Source organism: Macrobrachium rosenbergii, chromosome 42 (genome assembly GCF_040412425.1).
Source record: "Macrobrachium rosenbergii isolate ZJJX-2024 chromosome 42, ASM4041242v1, whole genome shotgun sequence".
NCBI classification, from domain to species: domain Eukaryota; kingdom Metazoa; phylum Arthropoda; class Malacostraca; order Decapoda; family Palaemonidae; genus Macrobrachium; species Macrobrachium rosenbergii.
Window position 1 is genome coordinate 3,891,293 of NC_089782.1, and position 17,842 is coordinate 3,909,134.

The 17,842-nt window shown below is 41.7% G+C and overlaps 1 protein-coding gene across 7 annotated transcripts in view; it reads right to left on the reverse strand.

The window, feature by feature from the left end:
- Gprk2 (G protein-coupled receptor kinase 2) overlaps nt 1-17,842 on the reverse strand; it is a 270,691-nt gene that overhangs the window by 175,568 nt on the left and 77,281 nt on the right. For all 7 annotated transcript variants that reach the window (XM_067085346.1, XM_067085351.1, XM_067085350.1 and 4 more), the window contains exon 5: nt 15,588-15,784. In XM_067085346.1, coding sequence (XP_066941447.1) covers nt 15,588-15,784 — 197 coding nt within the window. The remainder of the gene's footprint in view (nt 1-15,587; nt 15,785-17,842) is intronic.

A 17,842-nucleotide genomic window follows, 5' to 3' on the forward strand; every position in this document is an offset into this window, starting at 1 on the left:
GCTACACGACCTGCTTCACCCCCCTACACATCATCATATCAGTTTCCTTCCATCCCAGGAAACGAGAGGTGGCTCATATAAGTTACGACCGAAGGTTTGTTAGTTATGAAAAATACAAATTGATTTAAAATTTGTCATTTGTTCATACACGGAACAAACCTTGGTCTTTACGAAGGGAAGACTTTCTCTTGGAGGGAGGATACGAAAGTCTTTGAACCAACTGGAGGTTTAGACCACCTCGGCTCACTTCCTGGCCATAAGTAGGACACAGGAAGGAGTCGTAGGCCTCTGATCTGTTGAACATAAATTTACTGAACAGCCAGACATCTGGGCTAGTAGATTATGAAATACATATCTACATTGTGTCTTGATGATGGCAAAGAACTGTTAGCGACAACAAAACTTACATTAGCCACCATTCTAGTTTGTTGCCAATTCCTCTCCCCCCTTGTAAGAGAGGGGAATAGGACTTGCTTCTATAAAGAATTTGTATTGCGTCTGAACAATCATATAGAACTTATAGAACGGAAGCTTGCTCTGCTGCATCTAACCAGTTCCAGCATATGATGGAATTATTCTCTCTAATGCCTGGCAGTACAGAAAAAAAGAAAAAATGAGAAAAGAAAAAAGACCAGTCATCTCATTCACTCTCACTTTTATATCCAACATCTTAGGTAAGATACAAAACTGTCCTGCCAGGGGCACTGGATGAGCTACACAAGTTGTTGAGCAGCCACCACCAGACCCAAGGAAAAAGTGTCCAAGGACCTGTGGGCAATGTCTCGCAGATAAAAGGATGTGAAGTAGTTTGGCAAAGACAGGTACCTGCCCTCAAAATCCTGTGAACCAATAAGTTTTTCTTGAATGTGATGGTAGGGCCTAGACCCCTAACATCATGTGCTCTTGCATGCAATGTATCAGCATCTGAAGGTGAAGAACTATAGACCTGTCAAATCAATTCTTGGACACTTCTTTATTGTTCTGGCTTGTGCTAACAAAAAGTCTTCGGCAATCAGGTATAAGACGCTAAGTCCTTTTTAGATAGCTATGCAGTGCCCTGACGGAGCATAACAGTAATTCGTCTGGATCATCACCAACAAAATCCCCAAGAGAGAGGATTGAGAAAAACTCGAATCTGTCATCATGAATAGAGGGATTTTGAGTCTTGGCTATGAATTCTGGGGACAAATTCGAAGGCTAAGGAGCTCCAAACCGTTGTATGTTCAACATTCAAAGAGTACATGTAATTCACCAACCCTCTTTGATGAAGCCAAGGCCAGTAAGAAAACTGTCTTAAAGAGTTAAATTCCTGTCTGCTGAGCCCCATGGTCAGGTCCCAATCAGGAGCTTTGAGATCTCTCGGGGAACAGGAATGCTCAAAACTCTTGAGAAGCATAGAAACTTCCCATGATGAAGAGGGATCTACGTCCTTCAACATAGCACCAGTCCTAGAGCAGGTCTACAGCCCTTGATGGCTCAAACTGAGAGAAGTTTCTCCCTACGGGGAAAGATGAGGAAGTCCACAACTAGTTGAATGTAAGTTCCGACACCAATCACAGCAGACTGCCCATTTTCCTTAATACATGGCTGCAGATGATCTTCTGAGGTAACCTGACATTTCCAACACTGCTCTGCGAGAAAAGCCTTTCGCTTGCAAGAGATACTTGATAGTTTCCAGCCGTGAAGTGATAGGGACCCTACTGATTGGTGAAACTTCTCGATGTGTGTTTGGCAATGCTTCCAGGTTGTCCCAGGGATGTTGCAGGGCATCCTCTGCTATGGCCCAGGGATCTGGAACAACCAAACAAAAAACCTCTACTTTTCTGTTGAACCTTATTGCAAAAAGGTCTACTGTAGGCCTTCCCCACAGATGGAATAGCCTTTCTGCTACCTCTTGATGAAGTGACCATTCTGTCCCCAGACCTGACCCCGATGGCTCAGTTTGTCTGCCAAATTGTCCCTCTTGCCTGGGATGTATCTGGCTGAGAGAACTACTGAATAGGAGACCGGCCACTGATGTAATTGTACAGTCAAGTCGTGGAGTTGACACTAGGCCCCATTTGTTGACAAAAGCTACCATGGTAGCTTTGTCAGACATGAAGACCATGGAGTGCCCTGTCACCCTTTCTTGAAATTCCTGAAGTGCTAGGAAGGCTGCCTTCAGCTCCAAGATGTTGATATGAAGCTGTTTTTCTTGATAAGCCCACAGTCCTGATGTTAGGGGATCTTCCAGATGAGCTCTCCACCCTTTGTACGAAGCGTCCAAGAACAGTAGAATTTCTGGAGGGGGAGAGTGAAGGGGCACTCCTATGATCAGGTTCTTGTCGTCTAACCACCATGCTGAGTCTCACCTTACTTCTTTTGACAGAGGAACTAGACGCATGGGGGAATCCTTCGAAGGGGTCCAAAATTCCTTCAGTCTCCATTGAAGAGAGTGAAGGTGAAAATGATTGTGAGGAACAAGCTTCTCCAGGGAGGACAAGTAACCTAGGATGACCTACCATTGACTAGCTGGATACTTCTGTTTGGACAGGAAGGACTGGGCTATGCTCCTAAACTTGTCTACCCGTTGTTCTAATGGAAACAACTTCACTGCTGTTATGTCTATGAGCACGTCTAGGTAAAGGATCCTTTGACTGGGCAAAAGATTCAACTTCTCCAGATTTATCATGATCCCTAAGCCGCAACAAAATTGGAGTAGACGATCTCTGTCTTGGATTACCTTTCCCTGAGAAGTTGTTAGGACTAGCCAGTCGTCAAGGTATCTCAAGATGTATATCCCATGAAAATGAGCCCAGGTTGAGACTAAGGTGAACATTCTTGTGAACACCTGTGGGGTAGTTGATAGGCCGAAGCAAAGAACCTTGAATTGGTAGACTATCTCTCCAAGGCTGAAGCAAGGAAACTTCCTGGATGATTGGTGAATTGGAATCTGGAAGTATGCATCCTTCAGGTCTATCATGAGCATGAAGTCACCCTTCCTGACGGCTGCAAAGACTGTGCATGAGGTTTCCATCTTGAACCGCGTCTTCCTGATGAAAAGGTTGAGAGTTGACAGGTCTATTACCGGTCTCCAATCGCCCGTTGCTTTGGGAACCAAAATGATGTGGTTGTAGAAACCTGGAGAAGGATCTTGCACTACTTCTGCAGCTCCCTTTACCATCATTTTCTTCACTTCCTCTTGGAGAGCTAGAAGCTTTGGTGATCCTGGAGCATACAGTAATTGGTGAAAGAGAAGCTCGGAGAGGAGAGGACGAAACTTGAAGGGTAGTAGATATCCCACTCAAAGAACATCTACTACACAGGTCTCCGCTCCGTAATGCTGCCATGCTGATGGAAGCAAGTGGGGAGGGATGCCCACTCTATTGCTTACCACCTCTAGCTCTGCCACTACCTCCTATTCCAAGCCTGGAAAAGTGGGGCTGAAAGGGCTGCTTCTGAGTAGTCTTCTTGGTTTGAGGAGGCGAAGGTTGACAACCCTTCCATGGAACCGTCGTGCTTTGAGGTCTCTTATGTGAGGTTCAAGTAGTAGATTGTAGTCATGGTTTGGAGGTGTCAGCACGAGAAGGACCAGATGATTTCGTGACAGCTTGATGTATGCAACGGTCATTATTGTCTGCTATACGCCTGTCAATTAGTGTCAAGCTGTTCTTTGGGAAAGAGAGACCTGGAGCTTAAGACATCTCCATTCCATAAGGCTAGAATGGGATCCGTACTGGCAAATTTTTAAGCTTTAAAAAGGGGAGCATCTCTTCTTTTTAGTAACCAGTTAGTTAGCCCACATATTAGCCGTTAAGTGAGCCATGTACGAAATCATCTTATCGCCAGATTGCAACAACCTAGAGAAGGCGGCACTTTCTTCAGTGTTGCCCATAAATCAAGCCATGACGCATCTTGGAAAGCAGACAAAGCGGTTGATTCCAAGGCAATCGCCTCTTGATGAGTGAAGGATGGTCCCTCTGCTTTAATTTGGTCTAATGAAATGCCTACACCTAAACAAACCAGGTCAAGATTAGCTTGTCTAGGCTGCAAGGAAACCTTGGAGGTTGCATAAAAACATCTATGTCGAGGTAATAGTGGAGGAACCAGCTTGAAGGATCTACTGGAGTGGAGTGAATTGTCCCGCCCCGAGATGAGAGAATTCACTCGGCTAAGAATTAAATCAGCATGCTTAGAGCATGGTAACCCCAAGGTAGACTTAGCCTCTTTCTTAGGTCCAAGAAAAGCTTCGATGCCTGAAGTGTGATCCGAGGAGATAGCCACAGTCTCTTCAAATAAGTCGTTACACCCAAATATTAGCTCAATAACCTTAGAGTATGTAGTCATAAATTCTTGATGATCCATATCTTCTACCTATGGGCCACGAGAATCATGGCCTGGTCTGTCGATTGAGTCAGGGGGAGACAAAACATCATTATTTACCACTGGGGTGTAGGCTTGTTCAGGACCCATTAATTTCTAAGGTGCCTGTAGATCTGAAGAACGAGGAGCAACCATGCCCTAACCTCGATCCCTCCCGCGAGAACGGGAGTGAGAACTGTGATGAGTAGATGAATGTCTTGATCAGTTGCAGAGCCATGTAGGGCTGTCATCTTTATTGGCATGGTCACAGCCATGTGATTGGGAATGCAGATTATGGTCATGGCCGTGAGCTGGGCTGTCGTTCTGTGAAGAACAGTCTTGGCCATGTGCTGGGCTGTCGTTCCATGAAGAACGGTCACGGCCGAGAGATCGAGAGCATGGACAATCGTGGCTGTGTGTTTGGTTGGTGTTACATGAAGCATAGTGATTCTCGGTGATTTCATGGTGAGCCATGGCAGAGTGACTGAGAATTACAGCCGTTTGGAAGAGAGTACTGCTCGCTAACCCTCCCGAGAGAACATGAGAATGAAAGTGAGTCCGGATTCTGTCCTGAGAAAGTTCCTTCACAACGGACTCCTTAACTGGAGCATTATTGTCTTTCCTATGAACTTGTTGGACATTTGATTCCTGGATGGGAGAGCACAAGTTCTACAGGACTCCTCACCTGACACGGCCGTTTGCCACTCGGGCGGCACTACTAAGCGAGGAAGGAGGAAAAGGAGCAACATGGATGTCTTTGGAAGAGACAGCTGTAGGAGAAGAGGAGCGAAGGTCCGAAGACTGCCTGTGAGACTTCTTGCTAGGAGAAACGATGAAATCCTTCTTCCTCCGTCTGACAGGGATGGGTGAAGCGGAAGACAAAGATAAGGAAGAGCCAGATGAAGATGAAGACAAAGATGAAGAGGATGGAGATCTGTGAAGTCTCTTCTTTGAAATCAGAAGCTCACCACGGTCATACTTCTTGAGAAACACCTTCAACTCTTGTCAAAGAGAGCTTGGACAAGAGGGTCAGAAGAAGCAGATGTAGGCATCTTATGGAGGGAGGTCGATGGACACAGCATGGATGTAGGTGCTGGGAGAGTCGCTGTAAGTTGGGAAGACGTCACCGAAACTAAAGATCTGGAAACTGTCATGGAGGATGTCACTGGGATGCGAGACGACAAGCAGCGAGACAAAAGGCCAGAAAGGGTTAGTACCCCTGATAGGCCTAGTGACGCCCAACACTCAGACATCTTCTGCGCATCCTCTCCTGAAAAGACAGTACAAGAGGGAGCTGCTGACTCCCTCACCGGGGGGGGGGAGGGGGCAGCAGCAACAGCAGCTTCCCCCACACAAAAGAAAAGGGGCAGCAACATTACATACAGGAACTCCCAAACCCCCCCTCGAATCTTATAAAGACGAAATAAAAGAAGAATGAGAGGAAGAATAATCTTCATGAGAAGAAGCACCAGCGAGAGGAGATTTAGGTAAAGAAGAAGTGGAACAAGAAGGAACAGGGACGCCTGCCGACAGGGGAGACAAAAAGCCTTCCTGAGATGGCACCATCAGTTTCCTCTTGTACCTCCTCTTATTAACAAATCTCTTCCACTGCTCAGGAGACCAAAGACAACACTCACAACAGGGGTTACTTATGCTGCAAACATTAGCTCTGCACCCACTACAAATGGAAAGTGGGTCTGTAGACAAAGACAAGTAACAAGAACAAACTTGTTGGCTTGTTGCCATCTCCAGGACATTCTGAAGCCTGGGAGGCTTGGCACAATCAAGGGTTTGCATATCGAAAATTCAAGAAACACGCATACAACACAACATCACACAGAAAGCACACAACATAAAAGAAAGAAAAAACAGAAAAGTGGATAGGGAATGCAAAATAATCGGCTTCTAGCAAAAATTGGGCACCGAAATATCTTGCTATGAAGGCGGTTCAAGAGAAATTGATATGATGTTGCATAGAGGGAGTAAAGCAGGTCGCATAGCGTCCTCCTTCTCCCCTAATTGACTGATGCCTGTTGCCACCAATTTCTTGTGTTATTTTTAACAGGACTCCAGCTGGCACCAGAGAAATTATCCATATGTTAAGACCAAGGTTTGTTTGGTGTATGAACAACTGTAAGTGTGTTATCAGTGAGGCATATAATAAAAGGTAAATACTATACTGTCTGTAGTGGTAGTACGCAGTTTTAACCAAGGTCGATTACTAACTTATTCACATACTGCATGTGTCACACTGACTGAGCTGGTAGGTGGGTGAGGCGCTGTTACAAAGTGATTTACTGTTCAGTTCAGTCTGCTGTCAACTTTTGTCTTAACCAGTTTAAACATTTTAATCAAATTATCATGATACCACCATTAAAACACAAAAAGTATGAAGCAAGCTTCAAGTCGCAAGTCATTCAAGTTGCCAAGGATTCTCACAAATGTGCTGCTGCAAGGATACTTAACAAATATAAAGATGGTAAGAGAGTGGAAAAAGAATGAAGGTGTTTCAAGAAAAATGCCAAAGTAAAATTGATGAGAAGAGACACTCTTTGGCTAGGACTGGAAGATCACATTGAAAACTGGATAATCAAACAGACAGAGGATTGATACATTGTCACAAGAAATATGAACAGAGCATATCCAATGAAGTGGGTGAGCCCAAACCCAACAGAATAGATTTCAAATGTACAGTAAGCTGGTGTAACCATTTCATGAGCAGGAAAACTCTGGAATACAACAAAATTCTAAAATTGCTCTGAAACAAGCTAAAGATCTTGATTATGAAAGCTATATGTTTTCAGCACTTAATTCATGTCTGAGACAAAAACACCAGTTTCCATTTTCAAATACTTAAATCATGGACCCAACACCCATGAATGTAAAGGTGTAAAAACTGTGCAAGGTAGAAGCACAAACAGTACTGTACTACAAAAAGACCTTGTTTACGGTGGTGTTATTATGCATGACAAAGGTATTAAAGTTAAATCCCATGTTAATCTTCAAGTGCAAAATTGAACCTAACAGAAAATTCCCACAAAGAATTTTTGTATAATTTCATAAAAAATGATGGGTGGATGCAGAAGGTGTACAATTATTAAAATTAAAATGTATGGAACACATGGCTACGCAGCATATGCAATGAAAGTAGTTTCTTGATTTGAGATTTTTCACAGTCTTTTAACTGACAGCACTTGAGTATTGATTAACATGAAAATATACTTAGATTGCTGTTATACCAGGTGGTTTGGCTTCTATAATGCAACACTAGATATTAGCTTGAACAGGCCATTTAAAGATAATTTGCATGAAGGGTGGAATAATTGGGGGAGGAATGCTGAAAAATCCTTCACAAAAGGTGAGGCTATGCCTGTTCCACCACTTGATGCACTGTGTGATTTTATAATCAATTTACTGGATATAGTAAATGAAGAGACTGTTATAAAATCTTCAAAAATGTGCATTAACTAATACAATGGATGGTATGGAGGCTCAGTTGATATTCTGGAACACTGATGACGAAGCTGAAACTGACTAACTGGATTCAGATTGGGACCTAAACAGTGAGATTCAGGATGTGCTAAGTAACTTGGAAGGATTCATTTTAGATGACACTTTTTTGTACTTTACAATGCTCTTATTTGGTTAACACCATACTGGTAAAGGATTGGAGAGCAAAATAAAAATTGTGTTCACTACAACAGCTGTTTTCAAGATAGAAGACCCCAGCAACCTTTGCCAATTCATCATAATGAAAGATTGTAAGGTTTTGAGGTTTAGGCTTGTTAAACAGAATTTTATGGTAACTATTCTTGTATGTGGCCTGTAAGATCTACTCAGTTTAGCCCCGTTTCTATACAGGGTCACCTGTTAGATAAGCCCCCCATTTGTTTTGCTTTTTTTGCTTGATGATGCAAGTGTCACCTTATCTGCCAAAATATACAGTACTCTTGTGCTTTGGGTAGTGGGATAATGTGGCATTTCTTAGCAACATTCACTTCAGGGTATGATGTCCCTGCCTACACGAGTTAGGGTAGAAGAGACTTTAGCCTTAGCAAGCAACTCTTTAGGAGGACATCCAAAATCAAACAAGTGAGTAGAAGGGACCCTTTACCCTTGGGAGGCAACTCTTCTAAAAGAAGGTTACTCTGAATTTAAACCTTGTTCTCCAACCTTGGACTGTGCCATAGCCATTGTACCCTGGCCTTCCATGGTCTTGGGTTTGAGTTCCCTTGCCTCAGGGTACAATCAGGCATTTATCCTCTTTTTCATTCACTTTCCTATTTTTTCGAAAAGTGTGTAGGACAGGCTGGTGAGAAAGTAAAGGTTGCTTGTGGATTATCAGGAGAGTGCCTTCATCTTTATCTAATCTATTCCTACTGAGTGTTTCATTTCTAAATCCATCCTGACTGTCCTCCCCCCGTTGTTGTGGCAAACCAGGTGGATTTCATTAGCCTTACAAGGTGTGCCGGGCCCAACTTGTCGACCAGTTGCTTCCAGCACTTTTTCAATGACATATGGACATGTTTATTTATGCTTTCAACAGAATTTTTATAAATAATGTAAATACTGTTGTTGTTGATGGCATTGTTGTTTATTGTTCTGTTGTTATGAGTCTATTTACTAGTTTTGATACTGATTTTTCGTTGATAATTTTAATTCTTTTGGGAGACATTGAGCTGAACCCTGGGCCTGTTACTCATTACAGTAAGAAAAACTGCAGAGTACTCTACTCAAATATTCGGGGCTTACGGTCAAATTTTCTTGATCTCCCAAGCTGTACCCATGACCATGCTTTGATGTTTTTATCTGAGACTTTTGTAAGTACAGAAGTAACAAGTCAAAGGTTGAGTTTTTAATCCAAGGGTTTGATGGTCCTGACTTGATTCTCGTTATAACATCCCACATGGCAAGGTATGGCTGTATGTATACACTACAGATGACCTACTTATCATCAGAAAAATTTGGTGTGTAGTTGCAATGAAGTTCTTTGCTTTAAAATTTTCAGTAAGTTCTACAATGCATATGTATTTGCTTTTTACCCCAATCCAAATCAACAATTCTATATATGAATGTCTCTTGGAGAGGATTAGCATGGCTCAGTCACAGGATTCAAAAGCTTCATTTATTATTTGTGGAGACTGTAATGCAAAGCACAGTTAGTGGCTAAATTCAAATTACACAGATCACCATGGCAGATCAGCTCTTGAGTTCTGTGTATCCTCTTATTTTGTCCAGCTAACTGGGGAACCCACGCACATTTCTGGTAATAGATTAGACCTCACATTCACAGATGTTCCAGATGTTGTGAAGTCCAAGGTCTGTGACTATATATACAGTAGGCACTTCTGATCACTGCACCACTGCGACGGACATATCTGTCAATCAGTATGTTCCTAATGCCACCATTGGAAAAACAGTCTGGCTAAAATGCAGAGCCAATTGAGACAGCATTATTGAAGCTTGTCAAGCACTTAATATTTAGATCCTGATCCCAAGAGGTTAAATGAAATGCTGCTGGCTATTTCAATAAGCTATGTCCCTAGAAAGGTCATCAAATTTACGGCAAATGACCAGCAATATTTGATGATGCATGTAGACGCGCCTACCACGACAAACAGACCAAATTCAATGCATGGAGATGAAATCGTTCAAATGAGAATTACACCATTTTTGTTAAGTCCCGTTGTGCTGTGAATAGAACTTACCATATTGCAAACAGAACTTACCATACAGCCAAGAGAAATTACAATAATTCCTTGAGTATCTGTGGTAGACCAAACTGGCATCATTTATCTTCGGGTCAATGACATCTTCCATTCCACCACTACTAACAGATGATAGCAGATTGGTTACTGGCCATAGAGAAAAGGCTGAACTGCTTTATCGAGCTTTTGAGGCTAAGCAATCAGCTGAGGATGTCTCTCTCCCTGATACTTGTCATCTTGAACCTATTCGTACAAAATTTGCATTCGCCCCAGGGATATTAAGAAAATTCTGGATAATCTTGATAGCTGGGGTGGAGAAGATCCAGATGGTTTGTTCCCTTTGTTTTTTAAAAAAGGTTCTAGTGTGTTGTCCCTCAAGATATGTAGATTCTATAGATTTTTATGTCGACATAGTATCTATGTGGTTGAATGCAACCTTAGTAATACAGTGTCTGTTCCAAAGAGTGGCATAACTGTAGACTGCAGTAACTACAGGCTAATTTGGGACAGGACTCTTGTTAAATCTTAGGCAGTAAACTCACACTGAAACACAGCCCAAAACTGAAACACCTGGCCCTGAAAAATAAAACATAGGCATTTCCTTGAACTGGGATAAATTGGTTTGTGGAAGTAAGTGTCCAGCTTGTCTACTGATAGAATCCAATATTCCTTCTAGGGCACTGCTAGAACCTACCTTGTTGATTCCCTAGTAGGTGAACAGAAAAGTTTAGTTTGGAGACATCCAGTACCCATCTCTCCACCCCCAAAAGCTTTTGGTACCAGGTGATTGTAGAAGCCTGGAGACAACTCAGTAACTAACTCCACTGCACCTTTTGCTAAAAGAGAATCTACTCCCTGCTGCAGGATCTGGAGCTTCTCCCTGTTGCAGAGGCAGGAGGGGAAATCTCTCGGTGAATTTGCTAGGGGAGGCTGGGAAAGTAAAGGAATGCTTCAACATCACCACTCTGGGATCCACCTCCAGGTCCTGCAAAACTGCATAAAATAAACTTGACTTTCCTCCAAATGGAGCCTGAGGGCTCAATGCATCACTGTTTTAACAGTACAGTAATACTTCGATCTTACACGATTCGAGTTGCGCGAATTCACACACACACAAACTTTTCACTGGAACCTAACTAATGGGCATACGCGATTTTTTCACAGACACGAAATTCTCGAGAAATCCTGCAGAAGTGGGTGTTTAATTTTTGAAGTAATTTACAAGTTTTCATGCTTTTATGTGTAAAATCTGTATGAAAAATGCATTTCATTCTTTTATTTGTAAAATGTGTATGAAAAATGCATTTCATGCTTTTATATGTAAAATCTGTATGAAAAATGCATTTCATATTTTAATGTGCAAAATCTCTATGACAAATGCATTTCATGCTTACATGTTTAAAATCTCTATGAAAAATGCATTTCATGCTTTCATGTGTAAAATCTGTATTGAAAATGTATTATTTTTATTTTTTTACATGCATAAATATGATGCAAAGGTAATTTCAGTACATTCAGTTAGTGTACTTTTACAAGATGTGATACCCATTTGCAAAGTTACTGCACTTCTCAAAGATGATACCCCTGCAGAAAATGCTTGTTTAATGTTTGAAGTACATTTATAAGTTTTCATGCTTTTAACTGTAAAATCGATATGGGAAATTTATATTTATATTTCCGTACATATATATCATACAAGTATTATGTCCATTTGCAAAGTCTTTGTCACAAGGACTTGACATGACCTTGAGATGAGGTTGTTGAGTCGCGTTCATTTGATAAAATGAATTGGTTAATGTAATATCAGAGATGTAACTAAGAGTTGTATAAGTGTCATTCTTTGAATATTACTCTGTTCACCTCTGAGAAAAGTGCTGGTGCAATCTGTATGTGCATGTAATTACAGCACGTTCTGTTGGTGTACTTTTACAAGATGTGATACCCTTCGTTACTGCATTTTTCAAAGATGATACCCCTGTAGAAAGTGTGTTTAATTTTTAAGTTTTCGTGTTTTTAGGTGTAAAATCAGAATGGACAATTTGTATTTATATATTTGCGCATAAATACGATACAAAAGCAGTACAGTTACTTTATTACAGTATCTCTCTCTCTCTCTCTCTCTCTCTCTCATTCGTCATTACCTGTACAGTATATAATTTTAAATTGATTGAATTTTACCTGTACTGTACTACCTTCTACGAACATTATGTACATGTTTTCGATATTTTATGGAATTGTACTTTTGTTGACTGACACGACGTTTTGCCTAGTGACGCAAAGAAAACGGCTTTTACTCTAAGTGACAAAGAAAACGGCATCCCATGAATTAGGGGTAACATTAGTATACGTACGCACCTACTGTAAATGCGCTATTATGAAACTGTGCAGTACTCAATTTTTATGTCAACCATTTACTGTATTCCTTTTTTAAGGGTAGTAAGCTAAATTTTAAATAAAATTACACTAACTTTAGTTCATTTAAAAGTTAGCTTAATACTTTGTAAGCATATTTAGTACTTAAACTTTGGAAATAAACATTTATTCCATTTTTAAAGACCATGCCAAACTTACGCGAAAATTCACCTTGCACAAGGGGCTCCGGAACCTAACCTCGCGTAATTTCGAGGTATGACTGTAATTGAATTTTTCCTGGGACACACAACATCCTTTCTGGATGCTCAAAAGGGCTAGCTTAGGCATACTCTTAGCACTTTGTGCCAACTGAAAAGCAGACTATTGCTTTGGTTGTGGATGCCTAAATACCTGTCTAAATACCCGTGAGTGATGTAACAACCTGGTCTCTGCTTTCTTCACCTCCTGCATACAGTGCCTAAGGCTGAGGCATCCAGCAAAGAATGTTTAAAGGGCGCAGTGCAATTGCGTCGGCTTTCTGAGCCGAAGAGACTAAATGAGCAAGAAGGAAAGTCACCATTCCTGTTTGTAAAGGCATGCATATCCCTCCAGGGAATCAAAAACAGCTATATTCAAGCATCCCAAGAAATCTATTTATATAGCATCCCAAGAAATCTATTAAGTCATTCCCTAACTGCTGCTTTCCCAGAGGGAAAGCCAAAACTCTCTCAAGCTATATCATCGATGGCTGAGAGAGCCATCTCAGCAAAGACAACCTCTGCTCTCTCCTTGTTTGAATCCCGGAGTGAGAAAAAACTTGAGTAACAAATGGCTGAATGAACCACCTATGGTAACTGCTCGGTCTCATAGGATATAGTTCTTCTTTTCCTAATAAAGGGCTGGATAAAAGAAGAGCTCTGTAAAGAAACTTTCTTTTAAAGCAATTCTGCTGCAGCATAAAGCCTATTTTGGGCAAATTTAGCTGAATTTAAGGGAGGGAAGAGGATCTGCCCTTGACTCAAGAATGGAAGCCCTAAGGGACCTACATTCTAGACTAATAGTTCTTCAAAATGTCAGGAAATTTACTAGTGCACCCACTTATAAGCCTTTAAAAGCTGACATGAACCTTATTCCTCTCTTAAGAACTTGAGGATCCCCAGAAGGAATAACTAGAAGAGAGGGGTTGGAGGCAGCAGAACACCCAACACTGGTATGAATCAAGTTTCCACTCTTTTAAAAGATTTTAATTTAAAAGCAAAAATTTTCTCCATGGAAAAGGAAGAACTGGCCGCAACTTGCATCTTGGAATCAGATGCACAGACCTTTCCCAAACTGGCAGCAAAGCCAAAACTGTCTGGGGCACTGATGACGAAAAACTTGGCAGAGAAGGAGCCAGACTAGTACCAAAATAATAGCAGTTAAAGATGCAAAAACAACTTGCCCGATCTGGGAAGAAACCTAGTGTTGGTGCTGTAGAGAAGACTTAGAGCACCTCAAAAAAAGCCTTAAAACCTAGCATACATATGAGGAGACTGTGAAGGATCCACTGGAGTCCAAGAAGATTGCAATCACAGCTCCTGAACACTCCCAGAATGCCTGTGGGGAGTTCTAGATGCAAAGGAAGGCGACTGAAAATGGGGGAGCAATGCCAGAGGAAAATGAGAACTAAATTGTGACACTGTACCATGGTATGGCACCAATGGCACCTGCAATCTAGAATAAGCACATGGATTAGACATGTAATACTCAATCCCTGCTGCACAAAAAAACCACCTGCACATTAAACAAATGATGTGAAATAGATGACAGAACAGGAACATCTGGATGACTAAGAAGGAGAATGGGTGCACCTGGCACTAGAGAAGCACCCTCAAAAAAACACTGGAGCACCCATCAAGGGAAACGTCACCAAACAGGGGTTAGAAGTAAAGGGCAAACAGGAATAGGATCCTGGATACAGATGCTAAGAGTCCGTGGCCTCCAGCAAGGCCTAAGGGACAGAATTAGATCTAGAAAGAGCACGCTGATCAACAACTAAATCACCTCCAACTTACATAGAACAACTCCATTAACCTTGATGTGATCAACCTGTAAGCAACTTGCTCCTGGTTGGTAAAGGAAGGAGACAACATGCACATGACAATTTTCTCTCCCAGGCATACCCAACTTCCCTGTGCCTCCAACACTGGGGGGAACATCACACTTCTCTGAGCTTCCAACATGGGGGGGGGAACATCACACGGCATGACTATGATAGGGAGGGTTAATGATCCATACACTTTCCAAACGTAGTCCTAAGACTTGCTAGATTGGATTCTGATTTTCAAAACCTCATATCCTGAATGATACTGGGAGCTTTAAGTGATGAAGAGAAACGTCTACAGGGAGAAGGATTAGTAGACACACTGGAAGAGAAGGAAGAACTAGAAAAGCTCATACTTCCTACCTGGCTTTAGATGAATCTCTTTGCTGTCTTTTCCTAGTCTCATCAGCTTCTCACCTCTTCTTGTAATTCACTGAAAGAGCAATCCTTGCGCCTACATTAGCACAGGTTGTGGCCACCATAGGCTAGAGTTAAGAAAGGTATTACACTTTCTTACCTTACATATCCTGTAAGCCATCCTAAGTAACAGACAAAACCAAATTAAGATCAAACCAAAGCCCCCCAAAAAATAATCCAAATCTGCAACAAGAATGTCACCAGCACTCTCCAACATGTCCTCAAGGACTAACACGAGAAAAATGGAAAACAATAGATGCCTGAGCCAATGGTTCACCCGAAAGGAATGGGTCTTAAACGATTCAAACTAAATGACCCTATCAATATTTGAGTTTTCAAGCACTATCGTCCTCTTGCCTGATGCAGAGAATACAGCTTTCATAATAGAGGGAAGACTCATTTCAAAAATTATTACTATAACTTTCAGTCCTTACTGTAATCTATGTAGGTTAAATCATTCATAATGACAGGATATCTTGGTGCTAAACTATATCCAAAGAAGTAGGTAAATATACAATACTTTACACTGTGCCACTTACCTTTTGTTCTAAGAGAAAATGACTATACTATTATATGGATCACTTGTGGACTACACATTTGGGCTACATAAGGTACAAAATAAATTTGTTTCAACGCTTGGAAGTCATTATCAAGTAACATACTGTTTCATAATTCTATGTACGTACCTTTCTAACCACTTCCACTGTAGATATCTATTAAAATACATGGAAGCTTCAAATTCCTTAAACGGCTCATTTGCAAGGAAGAGCTTGACATCTGCGGCGCATCCATTGAAAAGCTCTTTTTCTGAGGAATCTAGGTTTTCTTTGCACGATGCAACTAATGATTCATTCAATATACCTAATATTTGCCATTCTAAAGACTGAAAATATAAGAAAAAGTAGTTTTAATGTTTTTGCATATATCAGCAGAGGAAAAGAAAAGTTAACATATTCCCAGGCACATGCATTATGATATAATCAACAATTACATATCTTTAAAAATAATTTCCATGTTTCATAAATAGACACTTATGCTTAACATATCAAAAGGCGAAGTTAACCAAGGCACTTCAAAACAGGAAACATTTCCAGAGTCACCCTCAAACTGTATATTATCCCACCACTAGGGGTGGTCCTTTCTCCTATACACAGTACTTACTCTATGGTTCCTTTGTGATGCTCAGCATTGGAGGCAGCAATGATAAAATAGTTCAGACTAGGAGTTTGCATCCTCAACATTCAAAAGGATGAATCGTTTTTTTTTATCTAAACATATATATACATGTAAGTATATACCTGTATGTCTACAGATCTGTACATATGTCCCATTAACATCATATCTTATGCAAATCTTTGTAACAAGGAGCTAGAACTAATCAGCTGAAAACTTTTGAAATTCTGACTATAAGTTTCCTTTCAAGATTTGTAACTCATGATTAACTCATCTTGACCAAGTAGCATAATAAAACGTTTACTTTGCATTCGCTACCATCTTTCTGAGTAGCGCAATAAATGTAAACATTGCATCCGCTACCATCTTTGCCGATTAGTGTAATAGAACCAAACTGATATTTTTGGTAATGAAATACTTATCTGCAAGTCTCAAATAATGTTTGTTAGTTGAGATCTGTCTGTATGATGGTGTACTTCTAACACTTGTCGGTAAAGAACTAATTAAACATCTAATTACACTTTCCTTTGCAGAGAACTGAAAAAGTGTAAGGGCAGAATGTAATAAGGACAGAAATTGCACCTATTTTGGTTGCGCTGGGCTCTTGGAAGAATTGACATTCTTGACAGTCAAGAATCAGCGCCGAGCACCCACCAACTCCTGAGTCCTTAGCTCCCGAGCTACTACCTCGCCAGGCGCCAAGCTAGCTTGGCACCATCTACATCCTGGGAGCACCCAATGCCCGATGCCTACTCCTGATTGCTGGCGCCAGCTCTCCTTGCATCCTATTTTTCTCTCCTGCTACTAACCCTCTTATTTTTATTCACTTGCTCTTGTGCCTGCCTTCCTCACTTCCTTCCCATGCCATTGCCAGTCTTGTGTCTGGGTTAACAGAAGTTAACCTTGCAAGAGTGAAGTGTTGTGCAGGGGAGGAGGTGGCTACTCATCCCTCGATGCTCCTCTACAAAGGTCACGGTCAGACTCCCACGCACCAGGGAGGAGGCATATTGGAAGTCCAAGGGAGGTCGGAGGTTACACACTGGTAGTTGCCCCCTCAGTCGAGCCTGTTGCCGGTCCCAGGTATCGACAGACAGCCACTGGAAATGCGTCCTACTGGATGTGTAGTGAAGGGGTAGCTACCAAGCCCCTCGGATCTCCTAAACCCAGTCCCTGTCAGACTCCCATGCACTGCACCAGGGAAGAGGCATACTGAAGTCCATGGGAGTTCAGAGGGGTTTGCCCCTTGGTCAAGCTTGTTGTCCGTAGGCGTCGACGGACAGCCATCAGAAAGGCGCTTTTGTTGTAGTACAAGTGATACGATCTGCAGTGTGGAATAGAAGTGCTGATGGTGTGTTTTATGCTGAATATCAGCTGTTGAAGAGGCACTTTTCAGTTGCTAATTGCACTTCTCCACTTTTCTATAAGTGACTCAGGGAGCAGGAGTGCAGTCCACAGACTTCTTGTAGCCTCTGGAACAGTCCTCAGTGCTGGTCTCCTTGGCTTCCAGTTATGGAGCACCAGTGTTTGGCGCCAAGCTCAACAATTCTCCTAGCGTACAATTTTGTCCGAGCGCCCAGCAGTGTCTGAGAGCCATCTCCTGTCTGTTTGGCGCCAGCCTATGAGTGACTGGCGCCAGTTCCTCCTCCTTTTTAAGAACGTACTCTTGCTCTTTCTTGGGTGTCGGTTCCGACTGAATAAGGATCAAAACAACCCCAACTTTCAAGTAGCCATCAACGGTCCCCGAGCATCGGATGCCAATTCTAGAGTA